The following is a 16995-nucleotide window of genomic DNA, read 5'->3' on the forward strand; positions in this document are numbered from 1 at the left end:
TACACATGATGCACACATAAAAAGATGAAATCAGTGATCATACGTTCTTAAAGAAAATAAATATCAATTTCTGTAGATTGGAAATTAGGACTCACAAACGATTAATCGCGATTAATCAAAATAAAAAATACAAAAAGAAGTCTGTATTATGGTATTATGTATAATGTGTGTGTACTGTGTGTAATTATAAATGCACACACATTTATGTATGTATTTAAGAAACATATATAATGCAAACTTATATTTTGAATGCGATTAATCGCTTGACAGCACTATATTAAATATGTTTCACAGTTGGACACAGACATTTTCATACACATATCAAAGATGTATCTTCAACATTGTTTTTCAGGTATATGTAAAACATTTTTAAGTCCCCCTAAACCACACAAGTGGATAATAGCACACAGGTTTAAGGGTTCAGTACCCTTATTTAATTTTTCATACCTTGTAATATTTTCATGCAAGGTTAATTTTTTGCAGGAAGGCGAGCCGTGGCTTAAAATTATTTCTAGAAATCTTTCACGGCCAGACGCTCATCAGAAAAAGCCCTATGGTGCTTCAAAGATGAAGAAATGCTGGTCATATAGCACATATAGTAATTTTTAATGGCCCTTTACGTTCAATTCAATAATCTGGATTTTTTTGCAGGAATCTATATAAGCCCAGGTTCATCTTTAATAAATGCAAAGCTATATTAAGGCTGATGGAAATACTATGCACCTAAAACATACTGGACAGAACCGACCATAACCTATACTGGGTTGTTTTAATTCAAGAAGTTATAACAACCCAGCATAGGTTTATTATAACCCAACAGTTGGTTTTCTCCAATATTTACCCAACCATAGATGAAACCAACACAATTTTTATAAAGCATGTGCATGGGAGAAATATGAACACTTTCTTTATTAAAATACAATCTTGAATGTCAAACAGAGATAAATTAGATGATACAAATCTGTCTGTAGACACATTAACAGCAGCTGTCCAATCTAGTTTATAGTTTTGCTTAATACTGTATTCGGTACATATCTAAAATAGCATTTAACACATAATATTATATAATTTTTGTCAGTTTCACTAACATACCCAGACAGCAGACGACTCCATGCCGGATCCAGCCCAAAGTCAGCGGATCCAGTGTGGCTATAACTCAGATCCATATCACTTTGATATAACCAATCACAATACCAATAATAATTAATTTGTGTTAATACAGACTGCTTCACCAAATAATTGCATATTAAAACACTTTTCATTACACAGACTCTATGAAATTTGACCTTGCTTGTGAAAACCTGGCTAAAGTTTCCTAAATAAACACGTCTTTAAAGGGGTCATGGCACAAGACTTTTTTAAGATGTAAAATAAATCTTTGGTGTCCCCAGACCACATATGTGAAGATTTAGCTCAAAAAAACATATAAATAATTTATTATAGCATGTTAAATTTGCCACTTTGTAGTTGTGTGCAAAAATGTGCCGTTTTGGGTGTGTCCTTTTAAATGCAAATGAGCGGTTTGTTGCAATTGAAACTCAATTGTGCTGTGAATTATTTTCTCTCTTACTCTCTCTAAATGGCAGTGCTGTGATTGGATAGTGCAGATTAAGGGGTGGTATTATTATAATAAGATCTCCTTATGACATCATAAGGAGAGCCAAATTCCAACGACCTATTTTTTCACATGCTTGCAGAGAATGGTTTACCAAAACTAAGTTACTGGGTTGATCTTTTTCACATTTTCTAGGTTGATAGAAGCACTGGGGACCCAATCATAGCACTTAAACATGGAAAAAGTCAGATTTTTATGCCATGGCCCCTTTAAATATTGACTGAGTAGATTAAAATCAAATTTGCTCCTAATCTCATCATTAGATTATGAGACTTTAACCTGGATTTCACAGAAAGGCTCATAAATTGTTTATTAAATCTTTTCAGTTATGACATTTGCTAAAACTGAAGGGTTTTTGTCCTCATTTCAGTCAACATTTCGTGAGTTTACATTAAGCCCAGCAAAGCCATGTTTTTGCTATTTGCTACTGTAAGAGGCATTTGATCTAACAAACATTTGTATGAGCACCTATGAACAAGATCAATTTTTGGTTTACAGTACTAACAGTAAAGACACCCTATGAATACACCTGTAGATGGTCTCAAACCTAACAGACATGGATTAAAAGCTACAACACTTTGATATTGATTTAAATGAAAATGCGTCCATTTCTTATTCCTCTTTTGCTTTTAAAGTAAACACATTTATCGCATTTATATTAGATCACCAAAGCAGCAACCTGTGCTTAGTTTTCCTTGTTGAACAAAGAACACAACCTTACCCAGCAAGCAATAGCCGTCATTTCACTAATCTAGGTTATCTAGACCTGATAGTCCGGCTATGAGTAACCCACATCTAACCAAAATAAACTTGAATGTGGTTACATGTCGTTTTTGCTAAAATATGTGGATTTTGCTAAAATAACTTGCGATATGTATGATATAGGGACAGTTTCCCGGACAAGGCTTATCCTAGTCCCAGACTAAAATGCATGTTTGAGCTACTTTAATTTCAAAACACCCTGTACTAACACATTTGAATATATATCAGTGCCATTGTTTTGTCTCAAGATGCACACCAGTTTAGTTTTTTGTAAGGTTTGTTTGTAAAATGTCCTAAAATAATTAAGGCCTAGTCTTGTATTAATCTAAACCCTGTCTGGGAAACTGCCCCATAAACTCAACAGTGATTACAAGGGGTTTGGTTTCATTTATTTATTTAATTTTATTTATTTTTGGGCTATGATTCGATATCTATTAAAGGGATAGTTCGCCCAAAAATGATATTAAACCCATGATTTACTCACCCCCAAGCTGTCCGAGTTGCATATGTCCATCGTTTTTCAGACAAACACATTTTCGGATATTTTAGAAAATGTTTTAGATCTTTTAGTTAATTAAATGTAATGTTATGGGGTATATTTAAAACTTTATAAACTAAAATTACTACCTTCCGGTAGCGCCGCCATCTTAGTCGCGTCGGCATTCAGGATGAGAGCTTACGTCAGCCTACGGAGGCTACTCTGCTGCTGCTCTGTGACCCCGCCCTCCGAATTTGTCATACGTCACTAAGAAAAGTGCGTACACTACGCTAATACTCTCTCCTGAATACAGAGGAGTCTAAGATGGTGGCGCTAACAGAAGGTAGTTATTTTCATTAATAAAGTTTTAAATATAGATATTTCTACAACAACACCGCGCGAATTACTTTCAGAAGACCTTTGTTTATCCTCCTGGAGCCGTTTGGATTTATTTTGTGAAGGATGGACGCACTTTTTTTGGACTTGAAGTTCGTGGACCCCGTAACATTACATTTAATCAACTGAAAGATCTAAAACATTTTCTAAAATATCCGAAAATGTGTTTGTCTGAAAACCGATGGACATGTGGAACTCGGACAGCTTGGGGGTGAGTAAATCATGGGTTTAATATCATCTTTGGCCGAACTATCCCTTTAAAGGGGACATTTCACAAGACGTTTTTAAGATGTCAAATAAATCTTTGGTGCCCCCAGATGGTGCCGTGGTTGGATAGTGCAGATTAAGGGACGGCATTATCCCCTTCTGACATCACAAGGGGAGCCAAATTTCAATGACCTAATTTTCACATGCTTGCAGAGAATGGTTTACCAAAACGAAGTTACTGGGTTGATCTTTTTCACATGTTCTAGGTTGATAGAAGCACTGGGGACCCAATTATAGCACTTAAACATGAAAAAAGTCAGATTTTTCATGAAATGTCCCCTTTAAATGTTCACTGACAGCCCAAATTTTGCCTTGTTGTAGCCTAGACATCTGTGTAGTGCTTGGACGTCTTTTAAATGCATAATTGCTTGCTGGGTATTCCTTGTGTGTGCACATTTGATAAATGAATCTTGTTCTGATTCTGACCTTGTCTAAGCAGAGACCACACATTTAAGTTATCGACCTTATCTATGCACACGTAGTGTATAGTTTAAATATGTCTCTGATATGACCCGCTGTTAAAGCGCTCCGGATGGCAGGCTCTGCGAAGATAAATGAAGGTGGTTTTCCCCAGTAGTTCACTCCAGAGAAAGGGATTGATTTATTTGGAAAGTGCTTTCAATCCCATTTCTCTTTTCTTGGGGCTGCAAAGGACAAAGAAGTGTGTTGATGTGTTTGTGTGGTAGGAGTAACAAAGTCTTGATTATTTTTCGAAAGAAAATCCTTCCGTGTACTGAGTAATGAAAGTCTATATTGGCTGAAAAGATCATGAACGCAATGCATTTTTTGCCTTTATTCTAACATTTAACAGTCAGTTGCACCAGAAGCCTTTTAATGCAGAGTCTGTGTATTTATGTTGTGTCATCATTTTTCATCAGGCAGCGATATCAAAGCAGTATCTGAGCATATATAAAGGGACAATTCTTTAATAAAAGCTTGTGCTGTTTGCAATCGGCCCTTGGAGACCTGCATTGTTTTTTTATGTCACAAAGGGCGGGATATGCTTTCTGTGTCTTGAAAGGTGAGAGTCTAAAGATGGTTCACATACAGTAACATGTCATTGAGGACATGTCCATTTTCTTTCTCCATTAGTGAATGTTGCTTTGGTGTGCATTTAACTAAAAACAGCATGCTGGAGACTCCAAAATCTTCAAATGTATTGATGGGTATACTGGGCTTCACCTAGAGCACAAGTCACAAGTTGATTTTGACGTCAAGACCATTTTTTGCATTAATATCCTGAAAGGCATCGCCATCGCTTACTGGCCGGTTTGTTTTTGCCTAAGAAGACTCTGAACCACATTCTTGGCCTTTAAACCCCCTCAGATATCTCTGAACCTGGATTTCTTATTGAGGCACTTTCAAAAACCCAGTTGGTGCCATCTGCTCACCATCACTAACCTTCCTCCCAAGGTTGGGCAAGACTTCTCCTCGAGCTTGCCAGAAGACTCACTAGCCAGTGTTCATTATGGCGTTCAAGAAGATATGCAGACGGGCTTGCCGTTCTTATCGTACTGGTACACTAGCATCTTGATGCAGTGGGAATTTGCTGGTGAGATCCACGGGCTGCTGGTGATGGAGAAATTGTGACTTGCGTAAAAATGTGGTGGCTGTTTCCGACATCGGAACAAAGCCTTTAGCACCGTGGCGGCCATCCTGCGAAAGCGCTTGCTGATGAAACAGTACAAGAAGAAGTTGACGCCCGTGTTTAGCAATGCGAGCATGTTTGCCACATCTGTGACTAGGTGCAGGAGTTGGGCGTTTGCGGGCATCGTCGGCTGTGCCGTGTACAGGTGATAGAGGATCATGAGAGTGCGTGGCGCCCACAAGACTGCGAACACAGAGGTGATCGCCAGCAGGATTGCCGTGGTCTTTCCGGTGGAGTAGCCACGCAGGCGGAAGCAGCTACGCCGGCAACGAAGCTTCCGTACGATGATGGCGTTGAGTGAGAAGAATACAGAGCAGGGGAGCAGATAGACCGTGGCGCAGTGGACCCACACAAGCACATGTTGCCCGGCGCTGCTCCGACTGCCGCCGCTGGCTCCTGGCAACCCGTGCCACAGCTCTGGCCACCAGTAGTATGGAGTGCTGCTGATCAGACAGCCAACGTACACGGCCAGAATGACTTTGCGAGTTCGGGCCGGGTACGAGACGGTGTGGTAGCGTAGCGGATGGCATACAGCGATGTATCGGTCTATGGTCAGGGGCACCGTGATCCAGATGGAAGTGTGGATGGAGGAGAACTCCAGGACCTGCACAGCCTTGTTAAGTGAGTGAGGCAGAGGAGCACCTAAAATGAAGTCCTCCAACAGAAAGTCCACAAACACGATAAGTATCAGGACCAGTATGTCAGCTATAGCCAGGGCCAGTAGGTAGTTGTAGGATGATTTCTGTCGTCGCAGCACCAGTTGGGAAAGGATGATCACCGTCAGGATGTTTGCTGTGGATTGTGAGAAGAAATGAAGAGAGCAGAAGTTAAAAGCTGCAAGATTTAATGCAGAGACGTTATGGATGCGAGTGCTGCAGATAGGTCACACACACGCCATGACATTCACACACATGCTCACATTCACATGCTTCTCACATTCACTCACATTCACTGACATTCACACATATACACCTATGCTCACACACATGCTATGACATGCAAACACACGCACACATGGACTCACATTTAAACAAACCTTCAATTCACATGCATGTATGCGCTGACAATCACATGAATTAACACACGCTTGCAATGGCATGCACATGCATGCAACCGCAATCACACGCAAGCAGTCACATTCACACGAATGCATTAACATTCACACATGCAGCCGCATTCACACGCACACAGTATCACAACCACATGCATGCAACCGCAATCACACACATGCAATTGCATTCACATGCCTGCAGTCCCATTCATACATATGTAATCGCATTCACGCACATTCATTTACATGCATGCAGTAACGCTCATGCACATGCATGCACAAGCATGCAGTCGCATTCACACACATACAATATCTCAACCACATGCATGCAATCGCATTTACACGCATGCAGTCACATTCATACGCATGTAATCGCATTCACGCACATTTATTCACATGCATGCAATAACGCTCACGCACATGCAGTCACATTCACATGCATGCATTCACATTTACATGCAAGCACTCGCAATCACACGCATGCAGTTGCATACACACACGTATGCTCTGAAAATCACATAAAATTCACATTCATGTGCATACAGTCGCATTCGCACACATGCGCATGCTCAAGATAACACACATGTTTGAAACCAAACGTGAGCACTTGACCCTGTGAGACCCTTCCTGTCTGTCTGTGACCTTAAATATGGAAAGACTGAAGAAGCAGTGGCAACAAGTGCACAATTACATCCAATCTCTGGTGCTTATACAGCACTTAACAAACATGTCACAATGACCTGCACTTAAGGAACCAAGGATGCCCAGACCCTCTCATCCACCCATTCTTACTCTTTCAACCAAACCTGTATTGTTCCACAGGCCACGCACAGGCAACGTGAGATCTAAAGGTAGATGAAATGACCAGAGATTGTCGAGACCTTTCAATGTGATAAAAAGAGTGCACGCACAAAAGTGCTGCCATTATTTAAGCCAAACGATTTAACACAGCGGTAGAGGACACATGGAGGGCAAAGCCTCATTACAAAAGACCCCAGGAAACATTTTGAGGTGAGTATGTTGACCTGAAAAGTGCATGTTTGATAAAAAGCACACATCTTTGTGATTCCTCCCCTAACCCAGATTCATCCTGATATCCTGTGATGTTGTGAACTATATTTGCTTTGGGAAATGTTTGTTAATTCAAGATCACACTAATGAGACTCATTCATTAATTCATGCATTTGGCAGATGATTTTATCCAGTGCGACTACAGTGATTTACAATGTGTAATTTTTTATCAGTATGTGTATTCCTTGGGTTCAAACCTATGACCTTTTGCGCAGCTAATGCTCTACTGAACTATACAGAAGCACAGACCCAAAATTTTTATGATTTGCAGTCTAATTTAGCTTCAGTAAATCTACTACCATCACCTGAGTCTTACGTCACCTTTGTGTTTTAACACACCTGTCAGACAGCCCATCATGCTGCTAACAGAGATTTGGATCACATATGCCAGTCTGGAGTTTGGGAATTTGCACCTTTCAGTTCAGAACATCATCTGATTACAAATTGCACTCAAGTTTTACATTTTCACATTTGCATAAATGCTGGCAGACACACAAGCAGCAGAAACAACTTTGCACATTCTGCGTAATTACGTTTTAAGATGCAAGTCATGTTTTACCTTTCCTGAAGTTCACACGGACACAAAAAGCATGAAATTCTTTCACAGTGTAATTTCTTATCGTATCCAATCCACCAAGCTTCGCTCCCAGAGGAACATGGTTGCTCTCTTACATAGCTCAGGAGATTTAGTGGAGTTTCATTAAAATGTTTCAACCTTTGATGTTTTGTACAAACGGCTCCAGGGGAAATAAAAACAGATGAGCCATTTCATACATACAGTGGACATACAGCTTTATTATTAAAGAGGATAGAAAAGCTCATATAAGTCAGTTCTGGAAGGATCTTTGAAAGCTTGGTGTCTCTGTCAGTCTGAGCCCAAATTGAGACATCGAAATTCTGTTTCTGGATCAGTTTTACATTATTAAAGTGGAGTATCCTCTTCATTATGCTATTGATTGTCTAAGGAGAATTTTCATGTATTTTGTGTACTACTTGTGCATATTTCCTTGTACTTTTAGCCTTGAAAATATAATTCTCATATTTTGTCTTTTCTTAAAGAGCACCTATTGTCCGATTCAGGTTTTTTACATTTCCTTTGGTTTGTAAGTGCGTATTAGTACATGTTAACGATATGCAAAAGGTACAACCCCCAAAGTAAACGATGACGCGAGTTATCGTCTCCAACGTAAATCTCTTTTCTTGGACTACAACAAACACACGGATTGTAGGCAACAGTATACTTCCTGGGATTGGTGATGTAGACTAGCGACATTATCATAACTCCTGTTAGCATTGCATTGTGACCAAATCTTTCAAGCATCACATTTCCGGCTGACGTCAGAGGTATTTAGAGCAATTACAAGGTACAGATTAACTGGCCAATCAGGGACACAGAGCTTTTCAAATCGATGAGTTTTGTACAAAATCACAGCGTTTGAGAAAGGCAGGGATATCTGGAGCTACAAAAATGTACGGTATGTGAAAAATAATGTGTTTTTTTAACCATAAACAACGCAAACACATTGCATTATACCAAATACACAAAATAACGTTGTTTTTTTAGCAGTAAAATAGGTGATCTTTAACCTAAAAAACTTGTGAAACTTGCCAAATTTATAAAATAAAAAATAACCAAACCCTATGCCAGAACTAATAACTAGGTTGCAAGTAACAGCATTATAGATTTATTCGAGCTGTCACTCAGTTGATGACATTGATGTATGTTTGTAATTGATGGACAGTCAAGAAAGAAGATGAAGATCTCTGAAGTAAAGGGTAGTTTGTATTACCCGAGACCGGTATCAAGACATTTTTTAAGGTCTTTGGTCTGAGTCTTGTCTTGGTCTCAGACTTAATGTTCTCTGGATTTTATTTCAAGACTGGTCAAGACCACAACGGCGGAAATTCAGCCCCGTCTCACAAAATTTCGTAATATAGTCACATAACTTTTTGATTCTTTTTTTCGTGATATTATCACGAAATTCTGCGTTTTTCATGACCGTTTAACGAATAAATCAGACAATGCACCAGCAATTTAGTGTAATTCCTCTTTACCCAGTCGCACCGGGGTTTCGTGATATAGTCACGTAAATATTTTATTCTTTTTTCGTGATATTATCACGAATTTCCGCATATTTTCTTGACCGTGTAAAGAATTCCTGTTTTCGTGTGATTATCACTTATTGGTTACTCAACTGTTTTGTCCTATTTTCTTAACATTGTCGCTTCGGTTTAGGGTTATATTTACATAAAATGACATCCCTACCCAAACCTAACTCTAACGTCAGGCAACATATAAAAAAATATCAGAAAAATAGATTAAACCAATACATAAAGTGACATTTTAAAGCAAGCACCAAATCTAACCCTAAACCGAAGCGACAATGGTAAAAAAATAGGACAAAACAGTTGAGCAACCAACCTAAACCGAAGTGACAATCACACGAAAACAGGAATTCGTTATACGGTCACGAAAAAACGCATAAATTTGTGATATCACGAAAAAAGAATCAAAAATTTACGTGACTATATCACGAAACCTTGTGCGACTGGGTAGAGGAATTACTCTAAATTGCTGGTGCATTGTCTGATTTATGTGTTTTATAACATCATTAATAGATGTAAAATGTCTGGCTTTAAAAGCAATCATTGAATTATTTCCTATTTGATTTCTTTTGTTACTTTTGTGCCTGTAAGAGATTAATGGAAGATTGTCCAAAAAGAAATCTGTCAACAAATAATACAAAGTCCTACAATATCCATCCACAATAATTCCATAAATTCTTTGATGGTCTTGTATCGGTCTCGACTGTCTTTGGTCTTTGTCTTGTCTTGGTCTCAGCCCCTCAAAGTCTTGATCTCGACACCCTCTGGGCTTTGTCTCGGTTTAGTTGGCCTTAACTACAACACTGATAAATGGTCTGGTACAAAGATACAGTGCACTTAAATCAATGCTAGACTAATTTTATGTTACCTAAGACTTTATCTAACACATTTATCAGTAACAGAATTCATTAATTGTGCTGTAATGTAAAGCTATCAGTGAAAAGTGCCCCATTTCGTTCATTTACTTTGCCGATTCTTTTAAGTGAGTGTTAAAGTTGAGTGTTTGTTCAGACTGTGTGCTACACATCAGTGATGTGTGTGTCTGTCCATAGTCTCTGTGTTTCAGACTTTTATGTCTACAGTATGTCTAGCAGTGTGTCACCAGTCAAACATTAAATCAAGCTTTATAAACAGTTGGCTGTACTCTCAAATCTCTCTTTTATTCTTTCATCCGTGCTGTTCTGCTGTTACTTTTCTGCCTTTGTACAGTTGTCTCAGGATTTCTCTTTGACTGAATTAAACTTCCCTGCTGAGAACGCAGCATGTTTAGGCAAACAAAACTGAATCTACTGCGGCTGAAGGTTGGGCATTTCCTGACATTTCCATTAAGCTGTGGTCAACTCTGTAAACGTATTGATTTCACCTGACTCCTGTCTCTGGGGACGTAAACAGGAGCAACCCATTTTAACCGCACAGTCTGCTTTGTTTCTATTTAGGCAATGAGTGTGTGAGTCGTTTTTCATAATACTACTTTATGCATACTGTATACAGTTCACTATGCATTACATAGCATTTAAAAAAAATGTGGATGACATCAAAATACCGCAAGAGCAACTTGAACGCAAACTTTCAACTTCAGAAATGTTTGTGCTTGTCGGTTGTTGTGTAGCATTGTGTTGCTGTTCAGGTGACCTGACTTGCATAACAGTCACATGATCATTCTTTAAATATGGCGCGGTATGTTTGATTGGGGGACAAGACTTTATGTGGTGTCACAAGAACGGATGACATCAAAATATAGCGAGAGTGATTCGGGAGTCGACTGCTCATGCTTTTGAGTCACTCTCGTAGTATTTTGATGTCACCAATCGCCATGGTTTTTAAGACCACAAAATTAGGTTTTAGTTGTATAACATCGGTTAATGAAAATGGCGTCATTTCACAAACGTTTTTTGACGAAATTTAGAAAATAACACTATAGTTTTATGCAATCTTTAGTAGCGATTGTCCTATTTTTTCCCATTGTGACGTATATCGAGTAAAACCACTTGATAAAAGGTATAGGCTGGACTTGAATCCGTCCATCAAGAACTGATTGGATCATTTGAAGTTGGCTCATGTTGCTATTTGCTACCCGTTGCAATCTTTTCCCAGACCCCGCAAACCTGCCATACCATATGACCGGAAGTAAAGAGAGATTGTTTCAAGGAGGGGAGGAGATTTGCGTTTTTGATTTAAGATTATGAGGGCACATGATTTTGTAAAAAAGCTCACTGATAAATAATTTGTAAAAAAAAAAAATATTCCAAAACAAATGACAACAAATGAGTTTTTCCTTTTAATTTCATTGCGACTTTAATGGTAATTCACCTAGTGTCATCTCTCTTTTTAAAACTTACTGTGGATTTTTATTTTTTATTTTATTCAATCTTATATTATTTTATAGATTGTAATCTGCTGATTAAAATGCCTTTGTACAGCACTTTGGTTGTTTTTAAAAGCTTTATATAACAAACATTGACCTACTAACTATGGTAAAATCATCATCTGTACTGGAGATAAAAACTGCACACTAGGACAAACTCAACAGCTGGGTTTAAGTTAACTCCAACCCAAAATGCCATGTTATTTCATCTCCGATTTGGTCAAATATATATTTATTTAAACCAACAGTTGGGTTTCTGGTAATCATATTTGTCGAGTGTACTGTATTTCTGTAATGGAAAAACATACTTAATTATTTATCTGGCTTTATATAAAAAATTGAGCTGACTATAGCAGCATGTGAACGGAGAAGGTTAACAGTTTATTCTAAAGACCCCAATATTCTCACGTGTCTCCCCTCACCTCTTCAGATGAATAAAATGTGCAATGAATAACTGAAATCTTAATAAGAAATCAAATCAAACACATGCATTCAAAATGTATCGCTCTATTCTTTTCTGTATGACAACAAGAGGATCATATGTATTTCTTTTAAGGAATGTAGAAACATGGTACTTGAAATGAGATTTCCAATAAGTCTCTCAAACTGTGAAAGTGCAAACCTCTTAAAATAGATTCACTCACACGTTCTCAACATCCATGACACAAATGCGAATACTCTCGAAAAACACTTTTCTCATTCAGACAGGAAGCGCTCAGATCGTTTTCCTAAATTGAAAATCATTGGCTGAACCTCTTAACTGAGGAACAGTGGCGACCGGTGACTTATTTTTTGAGGGTAAAGCTCATCAAAACATTTATTTAGTCCGTTATGTGTGTGGCTAATCATGTCATAATGTGTTCAGCACGTCAAGTGAACCTATGTGCATCACGCGTCATTTCAAAATACGTGCCTGCTGCAGACACTTCAAAGGGGTTTATGATAAAAGAGACGCTTGTGTAATCAGAGTTTAGTGTTGAGTGAGTGCCTTGTGAGGATTTTGTTAACGTGAGCATCTCTTTAATCATAAACCCTTTCGACACGCGTGCAGAAAGCACGTATTTTGACATCACGCATGGTTCACATGATGCACCAAACATATATTTTGAATTCCTGCCCCTTGGAAGAGAAGTCAGACGCTACTGCTAAGAAATAACAGCAGGCAAGTAATGTGGAGCTGGTGAATGATCGTTAGTGATATTATAGAGATTAATTCTAGATAAACACCCTCCATCTACAATAGAAATCACTAGAGGGCACAAATCAAATAGTCTCCACTTTAAGGGCTGTACTTTACAGAATGAAATGAAATAAGATCAACCTTCTCCAATTAGTGACCTTAATGTGCTTAACCTCTAACAATCAATTCCCAGCGGCCGGTGAGTTCATCTCTAACACACACTGCTACATCACACATCGTGTCTGTTTTATCAATGAACATTTGGGCTCTTGAATGTAACTTGCTGTCCAATTGCTTTGTGATTTTGTTGTCAATCAAACTACAATCTACATTTCTATTTGTTGCCAGATTTATTTATTTTTTGGGCACATAAGCATCTACCTCTTTTGACTACTAACTGACAGCTGGATCTGTGGCGAAAATTGTGTGTTTAGCTGCAAAAGCTTTGAGAAATCTATGTGAAATATTTCAAATGTTAAAGGGGTCCTCTATAATCATTTAACATTTTTAACTTCAGTTAAGGGCATTTAGCATTTACACTGGTGGCCAGCGTATGTTTTCAATTGTTTCCAGTGGAAGCGCCACGCTTTTCAAAAACACCAGCAGCTGGCATTTATTTTTCCGTGCTGACCACCAGCACTCAGCACTTTTTCTGCGTTTAGCGCCGGGTGCCAATAGTTGAAAGATATTCAACTTTGAGTGAAACGCTCAGCTCTTCAATGTCACTTTTCACTCAGCCGTCCAATCACAGTGGAGAAGGGGCGGGACAAATACCACACCACCAACTAGCGCAGTGTATAACAACTGGTAAACAAAACAGAATTATCACAGCAACCAAAGTGCTTAGCTGAAAAACACTGGCAAGCGCCCACGGTCGGCATCCTGCCGGTGTTTAACCCTGGAGAACCAATGGGGTCAAATTTGGCCAATGTTAATTGCTGCTATCCAAAATCTTCTTGGGTTCTCCAGGGTTAAAAGCTTTGGTGCATTGTTGTTGTTTGAGAATAAACAAAATCTGCAAAGTTACAAAGTTCAATGCAAAGGGAGAAAAATTTTTTAATAGAAATCTCTTCTCATAAACTATAAATGAACAGCTGGATAGACTACAAGTGAGCTACATCCTGGGTTAGTGACATCACAAACCCAAATCTGCTTAATCCCGGCCTCAATCCATTGAAAAATGCCGGTTTCTTTGCAGAAGCTGTTAAACTACGTTTTTCAGCAAAGTCCTCTAAGTGCACGGAAGAAGAATTGAACAAATGACGGTGAACGTACATGAAGGTGCAAGAGTTTCCTACCCAGTTAAAGGAGGTTTATCAAATATATTACGTATGTTTTTCTTTTATTTAGAAAGTGAAGACTGGAGACTTTCTTTAGAATTTTGCGTATACTTATATGGTGACATATGTGAACATAAGGCATATCACTGACTAATAACATTTTTATTGCAATTAAAACGAAGTGACTGAACCTAATCATAAGAGCCTGATTAAAAAATGCTAATTTACAAGAAAACATGCCAGACGCACTTAGAGGGCTTATTTGTCCTTTGCTTTAAAACCCTTCAATCACAGCTGTTTTAATTCAACCTGTCCTTCCTTTTCATCTTTCCACACCATCCCTTCTCCACGCTTTTTTTGTCACGTCCTATGCATGATTCCTCTGAGACTCGTCCATCTCCCACCTGCTCTCCATTTCTGCCTCTTCTATCGCCTCCATCTACCCGAATCACTGGCAGGTGTGATGACTCGAATCTGATCACCGTGCCTCTATTCGACTCCCGATCTGCGTCCAACTCGAAATTCTAACTGTCGTGCAACAGGAACACAGATTGCCTGTGATGGCAAATAAAAATATTTGTGTAAACCTCTCAAGCTAAGTGCGTCGCTCAAGGGCGCCGTGATTTATCTCATCCTGACAAACGAATCTTTCTCCACAGCTTGTGGTTGAAACTGTGCCATAGAGAGAGAAGATTTGATTTAATTGTTCAGAAGACGTCACACCTGCAGATAATACCATTAGATGCAAATGAGCAATCAACCTCCAATTCTGCCAGGACAAAATGCAATTTAAGTGTCCGGCAGGTTGCATATTTAACACCGGAGGCCAATTCATACGATGGCGTACTCAAAGCGTACCATTATTCATATAAGTGGCTCCTCAGGTCATTGCAGTCAAAGCCACATCTAATTTCCCCATCTGTGGAGTAAAACTGAGGCATTATACCGATCTACAATGCAATTAGCAGCCCGTGGACATGATGCGAGACAGACGAGTCGCAACAGATTGTCACTGGTGACCTTTAAAATCCACAGTTCTGGTGCCAAACAGTTGCGCCTCACAAGGTTACAGAGCACTTTGTCAAGGATGTCATCAAACAAGATTACAGCGACTAAAGTTCAACTTGTCAACTTGCAATGTGAAAAAAAACATAAAACATAAAAGCATGCATAATCACAACTGTCTGATAATAAATGTAAATGACATGTCATGTACCGGTCTTACCAGGCAGGCCAAGGCAGAGCAGTGAACTGTAGTAGATGACAGGCAACTGTCCGAGAGGACAACCCAGAGGACTATGGGAAGTGGAGTTAGGAGACAGAACGGTGAAGATGTGACTGTGCTCCATCCCCTTCCTCCAGATGAACCACAGCCGGACGATGAGAAACAGCTCTGTCCTCGGGGGGCTGGATGATGAGAGCTGGAGAACGGCTGCGAGCGAGGCTGAATGATACGGAGACACGGACAGAGGTGATGAAGCCGGCGATGTGATGGGAAGTGAGACAGGGATGTGAGGAAGACTGTGTGTGTGGAGATGCGAGTGAGGGAGGGGAGGAGGGGTTGCAAGCTGCTGGGAATGAAATCTAGGGAGGCATGAACGCAAAAAGGGTGAAAATGAATGTGGGGGGGGGGTGTTGGAGGAAAGAGAGAGAGAGGAGAGAGAGAAAGAGGTGTTAAGTGAAGTAGAGACAGACGATTCGTGTTGACACCGCTGAGAGGTGATTTCGGTGGTGACATACTCGTGCAGCGACTCATGCAAATGAGAGTCGTAGCATGACTTGACTTTTACACGACACATAAATATGACCACAGTGGACGTTCAAAGATTTTGGAAATAATTGTTTGTATCACAAAATAGGAAATGTAAAAACTGCATTATTTATATCAAAAGTTTAGTTTAATTTTTGGGTCACTTAAATAATTTATTTCTCATATTCCTTAAGGAGAATATACACCAAAGCATTTAAACGCTGCTGAAAACGCTTGCCAGCTTTTTTTAGCGTGATACTTCTATGATACTTCTGCTTTGTTTATCAGTCATTAAACGATGCGTCGTTGTGATATTTGTCCCGCCCCTCCTCAGCTGTGATTGGATGGCAGAGTGAGAAGTGACATTCACCAAAGTTGAAAATTTTGCAGGCCTTATGGTGCATTCACACCAGCCGCGGTAGAGGCGGCAAAAACGCGTTATTCACACGTAGTTGGACGCTTGAACATTTTAGTTTACTCGCTTCATTTGCGCGTGAAAATCTAGTCATTTGAGACATTCACGTGGAAATTCGCGTCATGGGAGGGGCTTCTGCGACTCCGCTGAGACTCCGCTCGCTTCCTGTAATCACGTCACTACTACAGCAAGGTCCTGATTGGTTAACGTGGCGCAGAAATCAGCCGAAGTTCAGATTTTTCAACTTGCGCGTTTCCTGCGTCAACGCTCAAATCGTACGGAACACGCCATCCGCACCGCAGGATGCCTAATCACGCCTTTGCAAGTCTTAGTCTTGCCTTAGTCGTTTAATCTAATGTTGCATGCTTAAATGTTTGAAAAAAAATTTGTAGACCAAAATATAATTCTACTAACATATTAATTGATTTTATTATAAAACTAGCATTTTAATAAATGCATGACTTGGACTGAAAATGTAAAAAGAATAAGCAGATAACTATCAAAAAGACTGCTTATTATAGAAACCTGTGTTTACATGCCAATCAATAAAACTGCATTTACATGGGATTTGGAGATTTGTCAGGTTTCTCGCATGAACAGAACTGCAAGAA

General features: G+C 39.3%; 1 protein-coding gene across 1 annotated transcript; it reads right to left on the minus strand.

Annotated features, from left to right (window-relative positions):
• Window positions 1–3483: 3483 nt before the first annotated feature.
• gpr139 (G protein-coupled receptor 139) lies at window positions 3484–15765 on the minus strand. Its single transcript, XM_065277635.2, has 2 exons — window positions 15445–15765; window positions 3484–5958 (listed from the first exon to the last, which is right to left on the minus strand). The coding sequence occupies exons 1-2, from the start codon at window positions 15566–15568 to the stop codon at window positions 4994–4996; spliced, it is 1089 nt and encodes a 362-aa protein (XP_065133707.2). The 5' UTR covers window positions 15569–15765; the 3' UTR covers window positions 3484–4993.
• Window positions 15766–16995: the final 1230 nt, after the last annotated feature.

Source organism: Paramisgurnus dabryanus, chromosome 3 (genome assembly GCF_030506205.2).
Source record: "Paramisgurnus dabryanus chromosome 3, PD_genome_1.1, whole genome shotgun sequence".
Classification (NCBI taxonomy): Eukaryota; Metazoa; Chordata; class Actinopteri; order Cypriniformes; family Cobitidae; genus Paramisgurnus; species Paramisgurnus dabryanus.

Coding starts and splice junctions, on each gene's coding strand:
- gpr139 (XM_065277635.2), bottom strand. CDS start 15,568: ATGGAGCACAGTCACATCTTCACCGTTCTGTCTCCTAACTCCACTTCC. Junction 5,959..15,444: donor GCTCTGCCTTGGCCTGCCTG/GTAAGACCGGTA, acceptor CACAATCCACAG/CAAACATCCTGACGGTGATC.